Source organism: Lepidochelys kempii, chromosome 3 (genome assembly GCF_965140285.1).
Source record: "Lepidochelys kempii isolate rLepKem1 chromosome 3, rLepKem1.hap1, whole genome shotgun sequence".
NCBI classification, from domain to species: Eukaryota; Metazoa; Chordata; order Testudines; family Cheloniidae; genus Lepidochelys; species Lepidochelys kempii.
Window position 1 is genome coordinate 8,384,083 of NC_136382.1, and position 19,333 is coordinate 8,403,415.

The following is a 19,333-nucleotide window of genomic DNA, read 5'->3' on the forward strand; positions in this document are numbered from 1 at the left end:
TTTAAAGCATTTTGGGACACAGTTTGTATTAAAGATACAAAATAAAGTTGTATTGTCCTGTAATTGTCACACCTCTCTCCCTGCCCCTCTCTGTGTGAAATGAAGTGTCAGTCATTTACCAGAAGGCAAAAACAAAGATGCTTTTGAAACGTGGGCTGTGATACTGCACACATTTAATGTACAGGCCATCTTAACTACACAGGCCTGACTGTCCACTCCCTGGTACCTCATGTAGTGACACCCACCTGTGTAAAGTGGGTACCAAATATACTGGCAAGGCAGTGGAGAAGCAGCCCCATAAAACTAAGCTAGCTTCTAGCCCTTGCCTACGTTCCAAGCTGTACTGATTTAACTAAAGGTGTGTTTTCACACTGATTAGGTTAAACTGATACAAACCCCTGCGTGAACACTCAAAATCAATTTAAACCTGGCTTATATCAAGTTAGCATGAGTCGATTCCTTACCAACTTCAGCTAAATCAGTACAAATAAATGGGGTGTGCACCAGTTTAACTAAATTGGCTTAACTAAAGGTGTGTTTTCAAATCAGTGTCACTTGTCGTATAGACGGGGCCCTAGTCTGTCACATTCTCCTATGAGTCTTTGTTTATACAACCAGATAAATCTTCTTCTGTGTGTATCTACATGGAGCTGTTATAAAAGCTAATATAATCAATTGGCAGGATGGGAATTTCCCACACTCTGGAAGCTGGATGAAGGAATATTGAGTCTGGTCCACAGAATTTCCCTACATGATTGTACCAAACCTGGCTTCCTAGGACTTCAGAGCAGTCAGTATGCTGTACCTCATGACTACTTGGAACTTCTCACCAACAGCAAGAACACAACTAAAGTCACACGAATACTGCAAACAATTTTCTGCAAATATTCGTGTGGGTTCTTCAACAAATTTGCTTTGACTGCACTGATTCTCCTTTTGTGCTCCGTATCTGCAAGTAGTCTAGTGATTAATTTCACAGACAGAATTTTTCCTAGAAACAGCAGATTTAGAGGCTATGGTTTCCTATTCTGTCCAGATTCTTATACCACACACATCACCATCAAATCTCATCTTATGAACAAATAAAAGACTAAAAAGCACATTTTGAATTCAAAATCATATGACTTCATGCCAGAAACCTGATTTTAAGAGTTGCACTCATCTAAACAGGAACCGAAACATACCATGTGACTTACAGATCCTTCAGAACCAACTAATCCAGTTCAGATATTGCATATTCACAAGGAATTGCTCACAGACAATCTGAAGACCAAGACCCATTCACAGAATTTATTAGGCACATGATTTTAAATACCAAATTAAGAAAATCAAACTGTTTGCAGACAATTTACAGACAGCAAAGAGGTAAAATCCATTGAATACATTATGCATTGTGAAGAATTTGGTCAGCTTTAAACAGAACTCAGGTTCTCCTGGTCCAAAAGCATAGGCTCCTACCACCTGAGCCAAAGAAGACTCTTAACTAGCTGTTAAAAGTATTGGGCCATGGTTGGGTAGTTCTGATTCCATCCAGTAGAAGGTAGTGACAACACCCATATGAGCCTATTAATTTAAAATATGTTTAAAAAAATAAAAGGATTTATGAAGAAATGAAACCGTGACAACCCATTACACCCAGGGTTTGTGATAATAATAGTTCAAAATGTTTCACCTTCAAACGTACAAACATTAATCCTCACAACACCTATTTCCAATATCCAGTGCATCACTCTGGCATCGGAGTGTCTCAATAAGAGGATAAGTGACATGCCCAAGGCTGCAGAGCCAGAATCAGAGCCAGCGTAAGAACTCAGGAATTCATGAATCCCAGTCTTGTACTCAGAATTTATCCATCTGTCTGTCTAAACATGGTTTAATTTGCACAGCCCACAACAACAGGTAGCAAATGATGAGTGCTGGGCTAGCTGTAGAGAGATCTGAGTGACAGGGTGTGATGTCACGATTAATAGGTCTAGTGCAATGGAGTTCCCTTTACACTAGAGTGAGCCCTATTCCGTCAGGAGTTGGGCCTAGGCTGTTCACAGAACAATTACTTCAAGTAATTATTTTCTTGTTGGTTAAATGCTCCGGCAAAACATCCAACTGTTTTTTAGAACCTGCCTGTGTCCACAAATTATCGAGTTAGTGTTGGCTTCCAGAGGCCAGAATGAGGGGGCCAGCCTTCATTTTAGCTGACCTGCCATCATGAGAAGTAGCAGGACTCCTTCCTGAGTCGCTTGGACACAGACGTGGCAGGATTCCAACACTGCACTGGAATCTGAATTCTTTATCCATGATAAAATGGGAGAGAAAACTGTTGATTTATTGGCAACAAGCTGCACAACACCAGATGCCTTCCAGCAGAACTGTGCAAATGGATTAAAGAAACTTTCCTGTTCCTTCCCAGTCAGAACATAGAGAGATCTTGGCCAGCTTGCTGACTCGGTTCCAAGTCTCCTATGAAAATGTATCATTTCATCTTTGCAACATTCCTTAATGACCTAGAATAGACAAAGCCACCCTCACTAATATCTGCTCTCATTTGTACCTAAGTGAAAGACTACCTGGAAGATTCATGTAGAAAACAAGACACAGAAAGAAGAACCTGAGAGATACCATGATGATGACAGATTACACAGACAGATAAGCAACAGTATAAATCACAGCTATAACTCCACCAAGGAGTTTTGATAATACCTTCCAGGAAATCCATAACTCAACTGCTTTCATTTTGTCTCTCTTCCCACTCTTCCTCACTTCTCCCTCTGTCTCCTTCACTCCCACCTGACTTTGCACCATCTTCCACCCCACCCCACCCCACATGTCCCAATGCCTCTCATTTAACATGCTCAAATTCTATCACCCCTCTCTTTCATGAAGCCCCTTTAAGCCCTGTCTCTTTGGTGACTGCACTCCAACCAGTGATCCCCATCAGTCCATTTGTTTTTATACAGAGTTGTGCCCTACTGAGCAGAAAGCAAGAAGCGCTCCCCAGAAAGCAGCTTTTCTCTTCCCCCTGTCTTACTTGGGCTCAGTGACTGAGAATCAAGTAGAGAAATGGAAGCCCAGCAGGACTCCGCCATTAATAGCTGTGCCCTCCGGGACACTGATGGGGAAGGAGCGGATTAGTTGAATGTTTCTGCTACAAAGAGTCGCAGTGAAATTGGTTACAATGTTACCATTTAAATGGCAACAGGTTGCTGAATTAAAATGCCCTATGATGAGAGATGTGGGAACTACTCCCATTCATCAAGAACTTTTGCTTCAATCTGTCTGCGGACTCAGGAGGACAGCACAGAATTGGGTCATGGTTAGAAAGTTTTCTTTCAAACTGTAAAGACTAGAAACATTTTCTTTTTTTACATCTTAAAAAGACAGGAGGCCAGATCAATGGATAAAACAGCCTGGGAGTTTGAGACTTGTGGCTTAGTTTGCTCTCCTACTATGCGACAGCATACACACTTATGGAGCAATATTAACCATAATCATATGTAGAAACAGAAGTTACACAGGGGCAGAGCAAGGGCTTCATTCATTTGCAGATATGACCTAGACCTCCCCCACAGCACCTACCCCCTATCCCCTGCCTTCCAGGACCAAACCACACTGCTGACAAATGACAGTTGCATGCTGCTGACATGACCACATGGAGTTTAAAAATAGAGGGTTTACCCAGTGACAGTACCCGGTGCTGGTGTCTCACTTCCTAGGATAATTGGCCTTGAGTGATAAGAAGCTAGGTAAGAAGTCTGTATCCATCTGCTGTCCTTGTACTTGCATTGCAAGCTCTTTGGGGGCAGGAACTGACTTTTTGTTCTGTGTTTGTACAGTGCCTGATGCAGTGGGGTCCTGGTCCATGCCCAGGGCTCCTAGTGCTATGCTAATACAAACAATAAATAATAGTAAGCAACTTCGACCCTGCGGGAGGGCCTGGTTTGTTTCCACAATAATTTCCTTGACTGATCAGGGAACAGAATTGCCCAACAGAGTCTCAGCCAGTCTTTCTGAGTCTAAAGGATGGTGGTCACAATATACAGCCTCAAGGACGAGTAGCTCAGAGAAAGGACTGCAGCAGTGGATTCTGACAGTGATCGATCCAAGGAAAAGAAATACTTAAATATGGGTTATTCAAGTGAAAAGTCACATTGATACCTAAACCAGCACAGCTGTGCTACTGCGTAACCAGAACAGGCATTATGGAGAAGACCACGTGGTAGCAATTATTTGCAGCTTAAGTGAAACAAATCTCATGGAATTAATTTCTCTCCTTGAAATAATCCCCTGTAATTACAGCTAGGCTTGGTAGAATATTACACACAAAAATGTTCTCAGTAGCACAAGTGGTTCACAGGTTCAAAACCTGCCCAGGAAGTAGAAAAATACTCCCTATACTTATTGCACCATTAGTGACTCAGAACCTACTCCATCTGTTTGTTGTAGACACATCCCTTAGCCTAGTTGTGTCTTTAGATTGTAAACCCACCAAAGCAAGACTGGCTCTTGATTTTGTATAGTACCTAGTATAATGTAGTCCTGATGCAGAATGAACAGTATAAATCCTACCATAGTATAAATATTTACTACCACAAATAGAAAATAATAATACCCATCTTTAAGGACAAGTATCTCAGTTAAAGGAGGTTAATAAAGTCTTCAGTCAGTTCTACGAAGGAGAATGGGACCGAGCTTTTAAAGGATGCAAAAGAAAGAGGGTGAAGTTGAATGCCGAAACCACCCTAGGACGAGGTGATGCAGATTAAAGATAATGATCCATAATGGGATTTCACTAGGAGATGGGGAATTTCCGAAATGTCCAGGAGGCGTAATGGGTCCATCCAGCATAACTATTTTCAAAAAGAACCAAGGCAAGTACATTAGCATTAGCCCATATGGGTACTAGGTAGGACTGAAACTCACAGTGGCTATGCAAGTAGGGTGAAATTCACCACTGCAGAGGGCCAACACAAGGTCAATTAACCTTGAGGGCTTAATTGGGACTTACCTGTTTTATAGGACTTTTGTTGCCCCACTGCAGAAGGATGAATTTCTCCCTAGATGCATAGCTGAGTGGGATTCAAGACACTCATGAGCCTCTTTTCCCAGGAACCGCTGCACAAGGACAGTCCAATGGTCCAGCTGAGCCATTATTCTTTCTCCAATAATAGCCACTGCTAGATGTGTCAGAAGAAACCATGAAACTGCCCTAATGCACTCTGCTGTGTTGTTATACTATGGGGGAAAGTGTCCTTCTGACCCCAGCAGGTGACCAGATAATGCCCTGAAGCATGAGGACTGATTGCTCCTGTAAGCCTATCCTAGCCGGTGTAACTGCAGGTGCTATTTGTTCTTTTTAGATACACCCTACCGCAATATAATGTGACCCAATATAACACGAATTTGGATATAACACGGTAAAGCAGCGCTCTGGGGGGCGGGGCTGCGCATTCCGGCATGTCAGCGTGTTTGGCTCCGACATGCTGCTCTGAGCGGTGTGTTAAGGGTGCCGGGCGGGGGCCAAGGGGTTGGATAAGGGGCAGAGGGTCTTGGGGGGCGGTCAGGGGAGAGGGAGCAGGGGGGCTTGTATGGTTTGGAGGTTCTGGGGACAGGGCGGTCATGGGACAGGGAACAGGGGCATTGGATAGGGCATGGGAGTCACAGGGGGCCTGTCAGGGGGCCGGGGTGCGGATAGGGGTTGGGGCAGTCAGGGGACAGGGGGGATGGGTAGGGGTGGGGTCCTGGGGGTGACTAGGGATGGGGGGAGTCTCTGGAGGGGGCAGTCAGGGGACAAGGAGCGGGGCGGGGGGGGGTTGGATGGGTCGGGAGTTCTGAGGGGTCAGCCAGGAGGTGGGAAGTGACTATTAATAACGGAAATGCTCGCGGCCAAAGCACGTTCGATAGAATGCGGTTTCGCCTATAGCGCAGTAAGATTTTTTGGCTCCCGACGACCGCGTCATATCGGGGTAGGGGTGTATATGCATGTAAAGCTCTTTTGAGCCATCACGGTCCCACATCGATAATGTGTTTATTAGCTTCCTAGCAGTATGTTCATTTTTCTCTGTTAGTGGGAGAGCTGCATAATCCCTTAAACCTTGCTGCATTATTCAGAAATGCCCCTGAGCATACACCAACAGCCTCCTCCTTCTTACTAGTGCCAGCTACCTTTACCGTGCCAAAGAAAATGTAGAAAGGAAGGACGGGAGCTTCTTACGCCTGCCTCACTTGCTCGATTGGATCGTAGTTGTCTAGGTAGTTGAATCGGACAATGTCAGTGGGATGTTTATCCGAGGACCGCCATGGTGGGAGCTCTTTTTTCTCCTTGTCTGTCCTCTTTCCTAGCACGGATGCTGATCGGAGAACCGAGGAAAGGGATAGTTTTGTCTCGGGGACATCTCTTGCTATTGGCTGGACATCGATGACCACAAATTCATCTTTTGGAGGGGTCTAATGGGAGAGAGACAGATGGGGGAAATAAACCTCAGCACCCAGCCGCATTCCCACCCTTTGGGCATCGTTAGCAATGAATCTCAAAATAAAGAAATTATTATCGGGGAATGCGCGGCCTCCCAGCTGACAGATCTGCCAGCTTTGGGGGAGGGATACAAGGGTGCTGTCTAATGGTATTTAATGACCGTTAGCGTCTGGGGACGGAGAGAGAGAGAGAGAGAGTTACCATCTCGACACCCAAAGAGCACGCTAATGTACACACATTTTGTTTTTCCCCCACTCCAGTCTCCTATAAAGTCTTGGAAGGAATGTAATTCAAATCACTGCCCTGCTCCCCAGAGCTTAGCTGATGTGTGTGTGTGGGGGGTGATGCTTGGATCTCTTCTCTCTTCCTCTGCTGTGGGGAGACCCAAATCAGGGTGGGGAAAGGGAGGAGAGTATTGGGGGAGGGGCGCAGAACCTAAAGTGCAGGAGAGGGAATCTTCACAACATTACCCCAAAGAGCAGGTGGAGGGGAGCAGGGGGAGGCATCAGGGATGGGAGTCAATGGGACAGATCTTCCCTCATTGCTAGTAAGAGCTTGACTCGCCTCCCCATGAGGATGAGAGAGAGGAGCAGCATATTGCATGGTAATGCAGGATATTGAGCACCAAGCAGTAATTTTAAGTAGCAAATCCTCTTCGGGTTTGACGGGTGTGATACTGTCCAGTGAGAGGCAAACCAAAAGAAGCAACCCTGATGCTCAGATGTTCTCTGCTACCATTCCATGTCTTCCAAAATGACAGAGGTACCTTGGGCCTTGTCACATGAAGTTCTTTCACCATCTCAATGTAGTGTTTCTTCCAGATTCCCTGCTCAAAGGGGGTTGGAGAGAAGTTGATGTACCAGCCAAAACGCAGGCACTTAAGCATCCAGAGCTGATCCAGCTCTGTCAAATATTTCCAGTGCCAGCTCACCTGTGAATGCCAAAGGCGTAGCTATTTCAGCTTACACTCTCATGTAACATAAAGCAGACTGCAAGCCTCACCATGTCAACCACTTGCAAGAGTAGATCACAGGTCTTGGAACCCAGCAATGCATTTAATTTAAATGGGCAGGAACTGCTTACTGGGGATGTAATTCACCCCTATGCAGAAGGCCAGCCCCAGACACCGCTTAAATCCCACTTAAGCCCCACGGATGTGGTCCATGTGCCTGATGCATGCAGAGGCGCGCATGAGACACATGGGCCCTGTTAGTGGAGTGTAAGTGGCATTTACATCAGGCAGAGGCCTTACGCTGGCTGACCCTCTGCACCAGGGTGACCTTCACACTGCCTCAGAGATTACAGGCCAGTAGGGAAGGTACCAATTTGCCTAAGAAAACATCCCGCATCGCCACCACGTGAACAGACTCCAGCCTGAACAAATCCTTCATTATTTTCTATTTTAAAAAAACAAGACCCGCAAGTCAGACTGGCCAGTTCTGAAGGTTTTTCACCTGGGCTGTGTGCTGCTATATATCTCCCCAGGCATTTACTTTGCACATGGCATGTCTTCAAGCCTAAGGCTAAATGCACTATTAACTCATTTACTCATATTTGTAAAAGTACCTATCCACGGACACTGCTGAGGCCCTCCTTTCTGGGTAAGTCATTTCCAAAACTATCTTTCTCCTGGCTGTGCATGGACAACGTAGACCCTGGGCCTGAGCGTCTTATTCAGAAGCTCCACCTTGAGCATTTCTGCTCCCCCAAAGACAGCACAGAGCACAATACATGCATTTCAAAGGATTTTTAAAGCATTTTATACAGTAGCTTTTTAATGACAAAAGGCCAAGATTTTCAAAAGCAGCTACTGATTTTTACTGATTTTAAGGCAACTTCAGGTGCCTTAAAGGGCTTGACTTTCAGAAAGTGCCACGCCCTCACCTTTGAAAAAAAATCAGCCCCTTTAAAGTGCCACAAGTTGGGCTCCTGAAAATGGAGGCACCAAAAATCACTCGTCACTTTTGAAAATCTTGGCCACAATGTTTACACTGTCTTAAATCCCAGCATGAAATAGAGATCATCTAGCCCATTCCTCCATGATCTTGCTACAATTCTGCACACTAGATTATATGGCCAAATAATTCCCTCTACATTGGCACTTAGAAAGAGTCTCTTGCACTGTTATGAAGGCCGCTGACACAAGTATATTGTAAAAATTAGGTGCTTCCTTACAGGTCCTCTCAAGTCTCAACTAACTTGAAAAGTAGCTTTTACATTCCAGATACGTGCTGCTTTTTACCTGTGCACATCGGCAGAGACTCCTGGGGTCCAGGAAAGAAAAAATGTATAAAGACAACACTCTGGGAAGCTTTGTGGTGAAATCCAGGGCTTCAACTGGAACTCGGTCCTGCAACTGCTGAGAACAGAATTTCTGCTGCGACAGGGAGCAGCGGTCGAACAAATCTGTCAGGATCCTTCGCCTCTGACCATCTGTCCACTTGTCAAACTGAAAAAGGGAAATGCAGGGTTTGTGGCACCAGAGATACAGCTTTTTAAAAATAAGATTAATATTCATCACTTCGGGTGAATCATTCCAGGGCAAAGGATGTGGAAATCCCAGACAAATGTAAAGGCTAAATTAAAAGAAACTGCATGTGACTTAACATCTTTAAAGATCCATCTTCCAGGACACAAAACTGGAAATACTTGTGTGTGTAAGGTTCTTTATTCCCATCAGTGGTCCTGGGTGTTGACTTCAATTGGACTATTCATCGAAGTAAAAACATTCAGTGCTTAAATGAGAATAAGTTCACTGCTACTTTCTCTATATCTATCTGGCCCCCATTACTGTAGTATCTGAGAGCCTCACAATTTATAATGCATTTATCCTCAGGACACCTCTGTGCAGTAGAGAAATACTATTATGCCCATTTTACTTACGGGGGAATGAAGCATAGAGAGACTAAGGCCCAGATCCTTAGACTAACAAAGGTAGTCAGGCTCCTAACTTCCACTGAAATCAATGGGAGTTCGGTGTCTAAATACCTTTGAGGATCCTGGTCACATAGAAATTCTGTGGGGGAGCAGGGACTTGAAGCCACATCTCCAGCTAGCACCCTAACTTCCATCCTGCCTCTCCTTAGCACCTCCCAGACAACATGCTCGTGACAGATGTGTACGGAGAGGGTTAAAAAGTTCTGGCCTTACCTGTGGAAAGAAGAGCACATTTGGGTAATCAAGCTATCACAAATTCATTGGTACAGAGAGTGGTACAGTGAGACGGTCCGTAAGCAGAACTGGGCTAGGGATGTGTAGACAGGGTGAGAGCAGCGGCAGCAGTGAAGTATCTTTTACTGCTTACAAAAAGAAAAAGATGGAAAGGGAGAGCACAGCAGGAACTTCCTGCTGGGACTGACTCAGTCACAGGCAATCCTTGCACTTCGTGTCAGAAAATTCAAGGTCAGCCCCATCCCATACAAAAGGACAGAGCAAAAAGTGCCAAAAGTTAGAAAACATGTAAGACGACCATTCCACAAACAGTTGTGACCAGTGGGAATCCCATGGGAGCTTGTGATCATTAGAAATGCAGCATTTAAAGACGGTATTCTAGGGCTGAAATGCTTCTTACCAGATTTTAAACTGATTTCTACTCAATCCTGCTTCCTATCAGCAGAAACAACACCTGTTATCCAAATCAGCTCACTGAGAATGAAGCTCTCTGAGTTCTCTTTGGGGTACTGCTTGCCCTATTATGTTCTTAAACCTTTCCAGCACTGAGGACATATTCTCTATTGGCCAGATCCTGAGGTCTTTACTTCGTTTACTTAACTTCAATGGGAATCTGAAGTTCTCACTTAAAGATGATCTCCAAAGAAATAAATAATAGGTTTGTTCCCTTTTTCGTTTCTTTGCGATGGATAAGAAAGACTTAACTTACTGTTTTTTTCAGCTGGATTTTTATATTAGAAATTCAGATCTCTTCTACCCTGTTTTTCTTGGAAGATTCCATGGATACCTGGAGAACTGGTGGGATTATGATAATAGCAACACATGCAGATGAAACCTGATTAATTTAGAAAGAAAACAATTTATTTTCAGACTGTTTAAAACTGTTTGATTGTTTTTAAGATTTATTTAATTCACTTATGTGAGAATTAGTGGGCAGAAAAGATGCCTTTGTTAAAGATTCAATCAGCCTACTCCTTCTCACAAACACATCTCTAAGATCTCCAACAAGTCCTCCAGTAAAATTAGAAAAGGACAGAACTGGCATTCCTGAGAGCTCCAAAATAAGGTACGAAACAAGCAGAAAAAGTTCCCAAACTTTAAGTCTTTTTTATTCATCATAAAGAAGCAAAGCAGGTAACCAACCCATTTCCCCCGCTTTGCATATCACCTTTAACTCTAGTGAGATTTTGCCAGAGTACTAAGTAAAAACTGAAGAGGGACCTCACAATTTGCTCCTATAAAAACATGTCCGCTGAGATGATAAAACTGTCAATCAATGCCAATTCCCATAATTAATAGAGACAAAGCGCTAACTAGTTTACTGTCTTCCACACCAGCAGCTTGGTTTGAAGTGATCAGAACAAATTTAGCTAATTCTTCAATGGATTAGGAAGTTTGCTCCTAATTCACTCTTCATGTTCTCTCATAATTTTTGGAATAAAGTATAACTTCAGTATCCCCAGCTGTTCTAACTGCTTTGTTGATGGATCTGCCAGCAGACTTCTGCACTTGCATTTTAGATGGATACTCTCCTGAAATTAATGCAATATGGTCAGCAGCACAGGCTTTCCCAAGGTGATATATTCAGCAGCAGCAAAGCAGTTAAGCATGCATAATTTGTCTCTTTTTTTCCAGTATTAACAGTACAAGAATGACACAACCCTTATCTTTGTTTACCTTTCACCACAGCTCCTCCTCTTGCATTTGATTACATTAATCCAACCAGTTTAACTGGATTTATCTCTGAGAGGTGCTGCACCTTCTCTATTGCTCTGCTGCTAAAAATTTTTCCCCTTTTTTGTGTCTTCTTCGGAGCACTTGAGACCAAGGACTCCCACAAGGACTATGTGATCTAAAATTATTTTGGATGCTGCACTAGTGAACGTACGGCTCTCTGCCTGTTATTCTGCACATATCCAACACCACAGCATGTCAATAGCGATAGCACCAAAGAGGACCTTTAGGACTGAAACAGAAGTGTCTCTCTCTCTCATTATCTCTCTCTCTCTCTCTCTCTCTCTCCTACTTGAGCTGAAGGAGAGCTCCTTTCAAGTAGCAAGCTGTTACAGTTCCTCAGGCTAACCATTAGAGGCAGACATGATCTCATGCTCACTAGCTCACAGGAGTTAGAACAATGATACTCAGACGGAGGCTCAGGAGCCACAAGTGGCTCTTTGCAGCACATGATATTAAAACACTATGTGGTTTAGTTATTAATCAGTCTAAGTCACTAACCAATCAGGATGCTTTTGGTGTGTTATTAACCAGTTGTAGAATTCTTGGTCAGTCATTTTGCTGTGAGAATAATCTATGAGCGAGTGTGTGTGTGTGTGTGTGTAAATGAAACAATGAATTCACACTACTGCCGCTCTCTTAGGGAATGCTGATTGCTGATTTGGTTCCTGAACCACTGAGGTCTGAGTATCACTGAGTTAGAATCACACACTCAAACCTAGGACTGGATTCTCCAGCCACTGTGAAACATTCTAGCAGAGACAAACTCTCTCATCACCCCCAGTCAACCCCACTGTAAAGACTCATAGACTTTAAGGCCAGAAGGGACCATTGTGATCATCTAGTCTAAACTGCACATTGCAGGCCACAGAACCTTACCTGCTCACTCCTGTAATAGACCCCTAACCTCTGATTGAGTTACTGAAGTCCTTAAATCATGATTTAAAGACTTCAAAATTACAGAGAATACACCATTTACACTAGTTTAAACCTGCAAGTGACCTGTGCCTCGTGCTGCCGATAAAGGCAAAAAAACCCCAGGGTCTCTGCCAGTCTGACCTGGAGGAAAATTCCTTCCCAAACCCGTAAATATGGCAATCAGTTAGACCCTGAGCATGTGGGCAAGACCCCCCCCAGCCTGACACGACAGAATTATTTTCTGGTAATTCAGAACCCTCCCCATCTACTCTCCCATCACCAGCCATTGGAGATATTTGCTTTTAATTGCAGTGTAGACATACCTTGAGAGGGGGACAAAAGTGGCTTTTTGAATTCTGGAGGTGGCTGGGGACTACTGCTGTGCTATCCATACTTACAATGGAGCTGTCCAGCAGCATGGAATAATCAGAGCCCATGTCTTCTCCCAAACCCAAAGTGCTCCAGCCACGCCTCCCTCATGTCCTTATGCCATGAGCAGAGCAGGGGGTAGCCTACGATTGTGTGTTTTACACGCACTTTTCATAGGTGTAAATATTGTTCAAAGGTGCAAGGCAATGCAGAATCAAGACCAAAGGAACTGAGCATATAAGCAAAGTTACTGAAGTACAGGGACATCCCCCTTGCTTTCAGAAGATTGCATTGCATTTTGGGAGAAGGGGGTTTTAGTTTTTTGACTTTTACAGCCCGTGGCTACTAACATACGTGCTAAACCATTTGTACTTTTCCTTTCAGATTTTCTGGGAACATTTTAAAACAGAAACTGCAATTTTCAAGGTTCAATTTTTTTGTTTGGCAGTTGTTGAGCTCTGGTGCAAACAAGTATTTTTGTACAATCAGCACTTAATTATTTTATTTCCTGAAACTGGAGCACATTCTTTATTATCTAAACATACATGTGTGAAACTGGAGCACATTCTTTATTATCTAAACATACATGTGCCAAATAGCTACACCAGGCACGTTTCCTGTAATTGTGAACAGTCACAATGAACTTAAATACAAAATATTAGTCCTTGACAGACCAGTTTATTCATAAAAGATTTTAACACCTGTGACCTTTTAAACTTATATAGCTACACTATTCAAACAGTGCTATTATGCAAGTATTAGGGATCACAACAGTGGAGATAAGCATCATCATCTTTTTTATACTTCTATTTGACTTGTATATCTATGGGGCCACATACCCAACACTTATTCTTCTAGCTACATTTTGAAAAATTGTTGAATGCAGCTCAACCATGCAGTTACCATTGAGGATGACAAATATACATAGCTGAATTCATTCTCACTGAATGCTCCTTTCTTGTGTATTTATTTCTGTTCATCTGGCACAGGATGAAAGTTACAGGTGTTCTCCCAGAACTGTTCCATTCATTTGATTTTGCCTTACAGGACAGGAAGGGTTCTCCAGTGGTTAGAGTGTTAGTGTGGGACTTGGTGGGAGTCGGTTCAGTTACCTTCTCTGCTACAGACTCTGTGTGACCTGAGGCAACTCATTTAGTCTCTCTGTGCCTCAGTTCCATATCTATAAAATGGGGATCATAGCACTACCCTGCCTCACCAGCATCTTGTGAAGATAACATTAAAAGACAGAGAGGTACTCAGGTAACAGGGCCATAAAACTATCTTGGATAAATCACACTTATCTATTTCCAGTGTTGAAAAGCCTTCCTGGCATAGGCGCCGACTCCGTGAGTACTCCAGGGCTGGAGCACCCACGGGGAAAAATTAGCGGGTGCTCTGCACCCACCGGCAGCCAAGCTCCCCTCTGCTCACCTCTTTCTCCCTCCCCGAAGCATGCTGTGTCCCTGCTCTTCCCCCTCCCTCCCAGCGCTTCCCGCCCCCCACTCCCCGCCGCCTAACAGCTGTTTGGTGGTGCTTAGGACTTTCCGGGAAGGAGGGAGTGGGAGGAGCAGGGATGTGGTGCACTCAGGGAAGGAGGCGGAGAAGAGGTAGGGCAGGGGTGGGCACTTTGGGAAAGGAGTGGAATGGGTGTAGGACAAGGGCGATGCAGGGGCAGGAAGAGACAGGGCGGGGCAGGGCCAGGGGCAGCGGGAGATGATCGAGCACCCACCGGGCAGAGGGGAAGTCGGTGCCTATGCTTCCTGGCCTTTTATAGCACTATCTAAACATCAGTAAGGCTACATTTTAGTCACGGGTATTTTAAGTAAAAGTTATGGACAGGTCATGGGCAGTAAACAAAAATTCACAGCCCGTGACCTATCCATGACTTCTACTATATACCCCTGACTATACGGGGGTGGGGGAGGTGGCCCAGGGGTGCCACGGGTGCTCGCCGGGAGCATGCAGCCCAGGATCCCCGCTGGTGCTGGGAGAGAGGAGTTGGCGGGGCCAGCAGACTCCCTACCTGGCTCCACGCCACCCTGGAAGCAGGGACATCCCCCTTGCTTAGCTCCTAGGCAGAGGCTTAGCCAAGCAGCTGTGTGCGCTGCCTCTGCCTAGAACGCCAGCTTCGCAGCTCCCATTGGCCAGGCAGAGGCAGAGACAGCATGCAGAGCCACCTGGCCATGCCTCCACCTACGAGCTGAGCTTCCGGGGAGCCCCCCCAGATAAGCGCCGCCCAGAGCCTGCCTCACTCCATCCCATGCCCCAACCCCTGTCCCCTCCCACACCCAAACTCTGCTACTGATGCAGGAGGCGGGCGCAGTGGCCCAAGACTGCCCCAGCAGCAGCTGGTGCAACTGGCACAGGGGCTGCCTGAGCTGCCCCTGAGCCAGGCGTACTGGCCACTGCAGAAGTCACAGAGGTCACAGAAAGTCATGGAACCGGTGACTTTTGTGACAAACTCGCAGCCTTAAACATCAGACATCTTCACTGAAGACTTCTTCAAAGACTTTTCTTTGGGCTTCCCATCCCATTACAAATCATTCTAGATACCAGGCCAGGTTCTCAAGTTCATGACTCCACTGAAGTTATGCCACGAATGAATTTGCCGCTTCATGTTTCACCTGAGGTTCAACAGTACAGTCTGTCCGTTTTTGACACTTACATCCTGAAAATTAGTCTCATTGTTTGAAATATGAATGTGTTTAAAATTCACATCCCGGTCATCTCTTCATTAGTTCTGAAACCAACACATACATTTAAAGAGAAAACCTTACCCATTTTCCAAGCAAGGATCTTCTTTCTTCAAATACCTGTTTTTTAAAAAAAATCACAGACACAAATAAAATACTGTAGAACACACAGAGGTGATTCAGTTGGCAGGAGACAAATGTAAGTGAAGATGCCTCCACAGCTAAGTTGGGGGGAGGGATAGCACAGTGGTTTGAGTATTAGCCTGCTAAACCCAGAGTTGTGAGTTTAATCCTTGATGGGGCCATTTAGGGATCTGGGACAAAAATTGAGGATTGGTCGTGCTTTGAACTAGATGACTTCCTGAGATCCCTTCCAACCCTGATATTCTATGTCTCGGGGAAAAAAATCCAGCTTGAAAAAAGATCTACATATGCTGTTAAACATGAGTCCTCGATCCCGCCATCTGGTCTTTTCAGGGAAATTCTTACACCCATACAGAGTCCACAGAAGTCACTAGGATCCACATGGGTCCACCTATTCCATTCACATTGATCAGGGCCTTAAAGGGTTCATTTGACAGTTATACCCTTTATTTATTTAGGGCTTGTTTTTTTAAGTGAATACAGTGCTCCCGAGGAGCTCCTGTGAGACAGACCTCAAAACCTGTCTTTGTCGCCTCAATAGTTACAGCCAGGGCAGCAGCAGTTCATACTTCCCCACATGGCAATACCACTGTGCTCCAACCTTAAGTTCTTACCCCTTTCTTTAGGGGTAAGAAAGGAGTTCAGTCTTCATGGCCCATGCCATCCACAGCCTCTGAAGAGGCTACCACTCAGAGGCACAATTAGTGCCAAGTGTAGAGGTGGTTTTGTGATGTGGGCATTTATCCACTAGGACACAGACTGAAAGCATCAGAATCTTGCCTTCATCACTCAGGAGAGTGCACTGGGAAAGGTAGAATACAGTAGCTATTCTGTCATAAGGATCAAAGAGGAGACACTCATACACCCAAATCACAAGTGCACATTGAAACAGTTACTAACCACAACTAGGAAAATATTATTCATCATTGCAAACTCCAAACATGTTGTTGTTTTAGCAGCCAGCAAGAAAGACTCCAGCAGAGAAAGACAATATCAGTGCTGACATTTGGTACAGTCCAATTGTCAACCTAACAATGACTTTCAGGAGGGGTGGAAAAACGACATTTCTTTTCTTTGCATGTTTCCAGTTATTGTTTGTTTTGTTTTATTTGCACTTGGCAAATATGAGGCACTTGGCAAAATAAGAGGCCCTCTAGTAAGCCTTTTATTGGCTCAACTTTGAAAACATTTGCCACAAGAAAATGATATATAGTCAAAGATCTAAGTTTTCGTTTGGAAAATTTAAGTGAAACTGGGGAGTTATTTCAATGAAAGCAATGTTAATGGCCTCTGATCAAAGAAAGATACCGTGTTTGCTTTCAGTACTCTTAGGAATACAGCTGAGCCAAATCTGCCAAGAAGCTCTGCTTACTCCAGGCATTTGGAAACAAATTAGTAGAAATCAGTATTATTGTCCCCTGGCTTCTCCTCCTCTTCCACATCAGTTTGAGCTTCTTGTCCTCTCTTTCAAGGCTTTGCATGACTCTGCTTTAACTTTACTCTGATCTCCTCCCACTCCTGTCCCTCACTGCCTTCTTTACTACAAGTCACCCTCCTAAGCATCTCTTTTCTCTTCTCCAGTCTCTTTCTACTTTACCTCTCGAGGTTCCTTCCGGCCCCACATTTCTATGATTCTATCATTCAGGACTTCTTCTACTCTGCCCCTCAGGACTTGAAGTCCCTTTCTCTTCTCACTCTGATCCCTTTTAAAAGTGCAGACATGATCAGAAAAATGACTATATAAAAATGGCACTTTATCTCTTGACAGGTTTCAGAGGAACAGCCGTGTTAGTCTGTATTCGCAAAAAGAAAAGGAGGACTTGTGGCACCTTAGAGACTAACCAATTTATTTGAGCATGAGCTTTCGTGAGCTACAGCTCACTTCATCAGATGTTTACCGTGGAAACTGCAGCAGACTTGTACTGAGAGGAATATCCGTTGGTTTTAGTGGTCAGAAATAGATTTTTTCTATTTTTCCTCCTGTCAGCCCTGCAGAACCAGCACAGGTATGGGAAGCAGATTAGATTCTCGAACTTTCTCAAGGGAATTCTTAACTAAATTCTGATGAAAGAATATTACTGGTGAAGATGTGTGTGAAAGCCCAGCTGCACTTACCCCAGATATAGCCTGTAGGGTTTGAAATTCGGAAAAAAAATCTTTTTATTCATAAACTGAGCACCTCCCTAAGACTTCTAACATATATGGCACCCTTGGCGGCAATCTCAGCAGAGCGGCCATGCACCACGAACTTCTTTGGTCCGAAATGAAGCACATTGGCCATTTGGTGAAGCCTGCACTGCCCCTGTCTGTGCTGTACTTGTTCTGTGGCTCAACTGAAGACTTCAGTCCCTAAGGATATGAGTCCAGCACCTTAAACAATTCAAAGACATTTGTAGTTTTAAAGTAACCCAAGCGGCAAGAAAACAGAAGAAAAGACACAGGGAATTCTATTTTGAAAGTTTATGCACAATACAGCATACATTAATATTACTGGGCTAAATCCTCAAGTCTTTAAACAGTTATTACTGATTCCTTACTCAGGCAAAACCCCCAGTGACTTCCATTAGATAAATGACTTGACGATTTGGCTCATCCGCAGTAGAAAAAAATCTACCTTTAAATAATAGGATGGATTCTAACTATGGGACTAAATCATTCTTGACTGACTTGCATTAAAGTCTCCTCACATGAGTAAGGGAAGCAGAATTTGGCTTATATCTGACTCAGCTGTATGGGACTTACCTTGTCATTCATAAGCTGATTGTTCAGAGGTGTCCATGTGCTCATCTTGGTTTGCAGTTTGGGGCCATCCATGTTTTTAGGAGGTGCAAATGCCATCAGGAATGCAAGCTTGCAGGCCACCCTAATATCCTTCTGCAGACGAGGCTAAAACAGTTAGAATAAAAGACCAGCATTATTTCTGTGATGCCCCATTGCCGATGCTAAAGCACTGTTAGTGAAAATCATGAATTTCATCAAGAAGGAATGTACAAGTTCCATGGCATAGCAATGAGTCAAGTAAAACTCTTCCTCATAAACTTGAATCCTGCAAAGTAAAGTTAACATTTCATATAGAAAAGGACAATTCTATGGTTTTAGAGGCTTTTATGATAAGATTTACAGACACACAAAAGAATATCAAGACCTTTTTCAATAAAATCCAGTTGGCAAAGCTGAATGAAGAAGAATCACAACACTTGATGCTCAAATTTTCCCCGTGGAAATCCTACAGGCCATTCAGAATCCAACAATATGCACAGCATCACACTTATCTATCTTAGGGCATGTCTACACTAAAAACTTAAGTCAACCTATGTTAGGTCAACTTACAGCCACCACAGTAATTACTGCGGTGGTTCATGTCCACTCTGTCCTTTTTCCGTTGGTGGTACGTGTCCTCACCAGGAGCAACTCCACCAATTTAAGAGGGGCTGAGAGCCTGGGCTCTCATCTCCACACATAGCTCCCCCCTGGAGCCAGATTGCCTTGGGGCTCCTCGCTCTCTGCCCAAGAGCTGCCCTGAGGATCCCCATTCCCAGACGGGCTCTTGCCCAGATTCCAGGCTCCCAGCTCTCAGCCGGGCTGCCAGGTCCCCATTGGTAGCTTGGGGGCAACCCCTCCAGCTCTCAGCTACCCACTCCCTGCTAGGTGGCTGCTGTGCTCCTGTGTAGGGAGCCAGGAGCCCCAGGGCAGAAGCCCTGCTGGAAGGGGGGAAGCCAGGACCCCAGGGGGAAGCCCAGCCTGGCATGGAGCCCTGTGGGCCCAGCCTGGCTCTAGCTGGAGCCCCCCATCCACCCAGCTTTCTTGTCAATTTCAGGTTCTAGCATGGAGCTGT

The 19,333-nt window shown here is 44.5% G+C and overlaps 1 protein-coding gene across 4 annotated transcripts in view; it reads right to left on the reverse strand.

Moving 5' to 3' along the window:
• FBXO16 (F-box protein 16) overlaps window positions 1-19,333 on the reverse strand; it is a 78,109-nt gene that overhangs the window by 36,657 nt on the left and 22,119 nt on the right. For all 4 annotated transcript variants that reach the window (XR_013635531.1, XR_012157877.2, XM_073335620.2 and 1 more), the window contains exons 2-6: window positions 18,241-18,384; window positions 15,439-15,474; window positions 8,712-8,918; window positions 7,236-7,400; window positions 6,209-6,441 (exon numbers count right to left, since the gene is read on the reverse strand). Coding sequence is in view for 2 of the 4 variants with exons in the window: in XM_073335620.2 (XP_073191721.1) it covers window positions 6,209-6,441; window positions 7,236-7,400; window positions 8,712-8,918; window positions 15,439-15,474; window positions 18,241-18,384 (785 nt within the window). In the remaining 2 variants the exon portion in view is untranslated. The remainder of the gene's footprint in view (window positions 1-6,208; window positions 6,442-7,235; window positions 7,401-8,711; window positions 8,919-15,438; window positions 15,475-18,240; window positions 18,385-19,333) is intronic.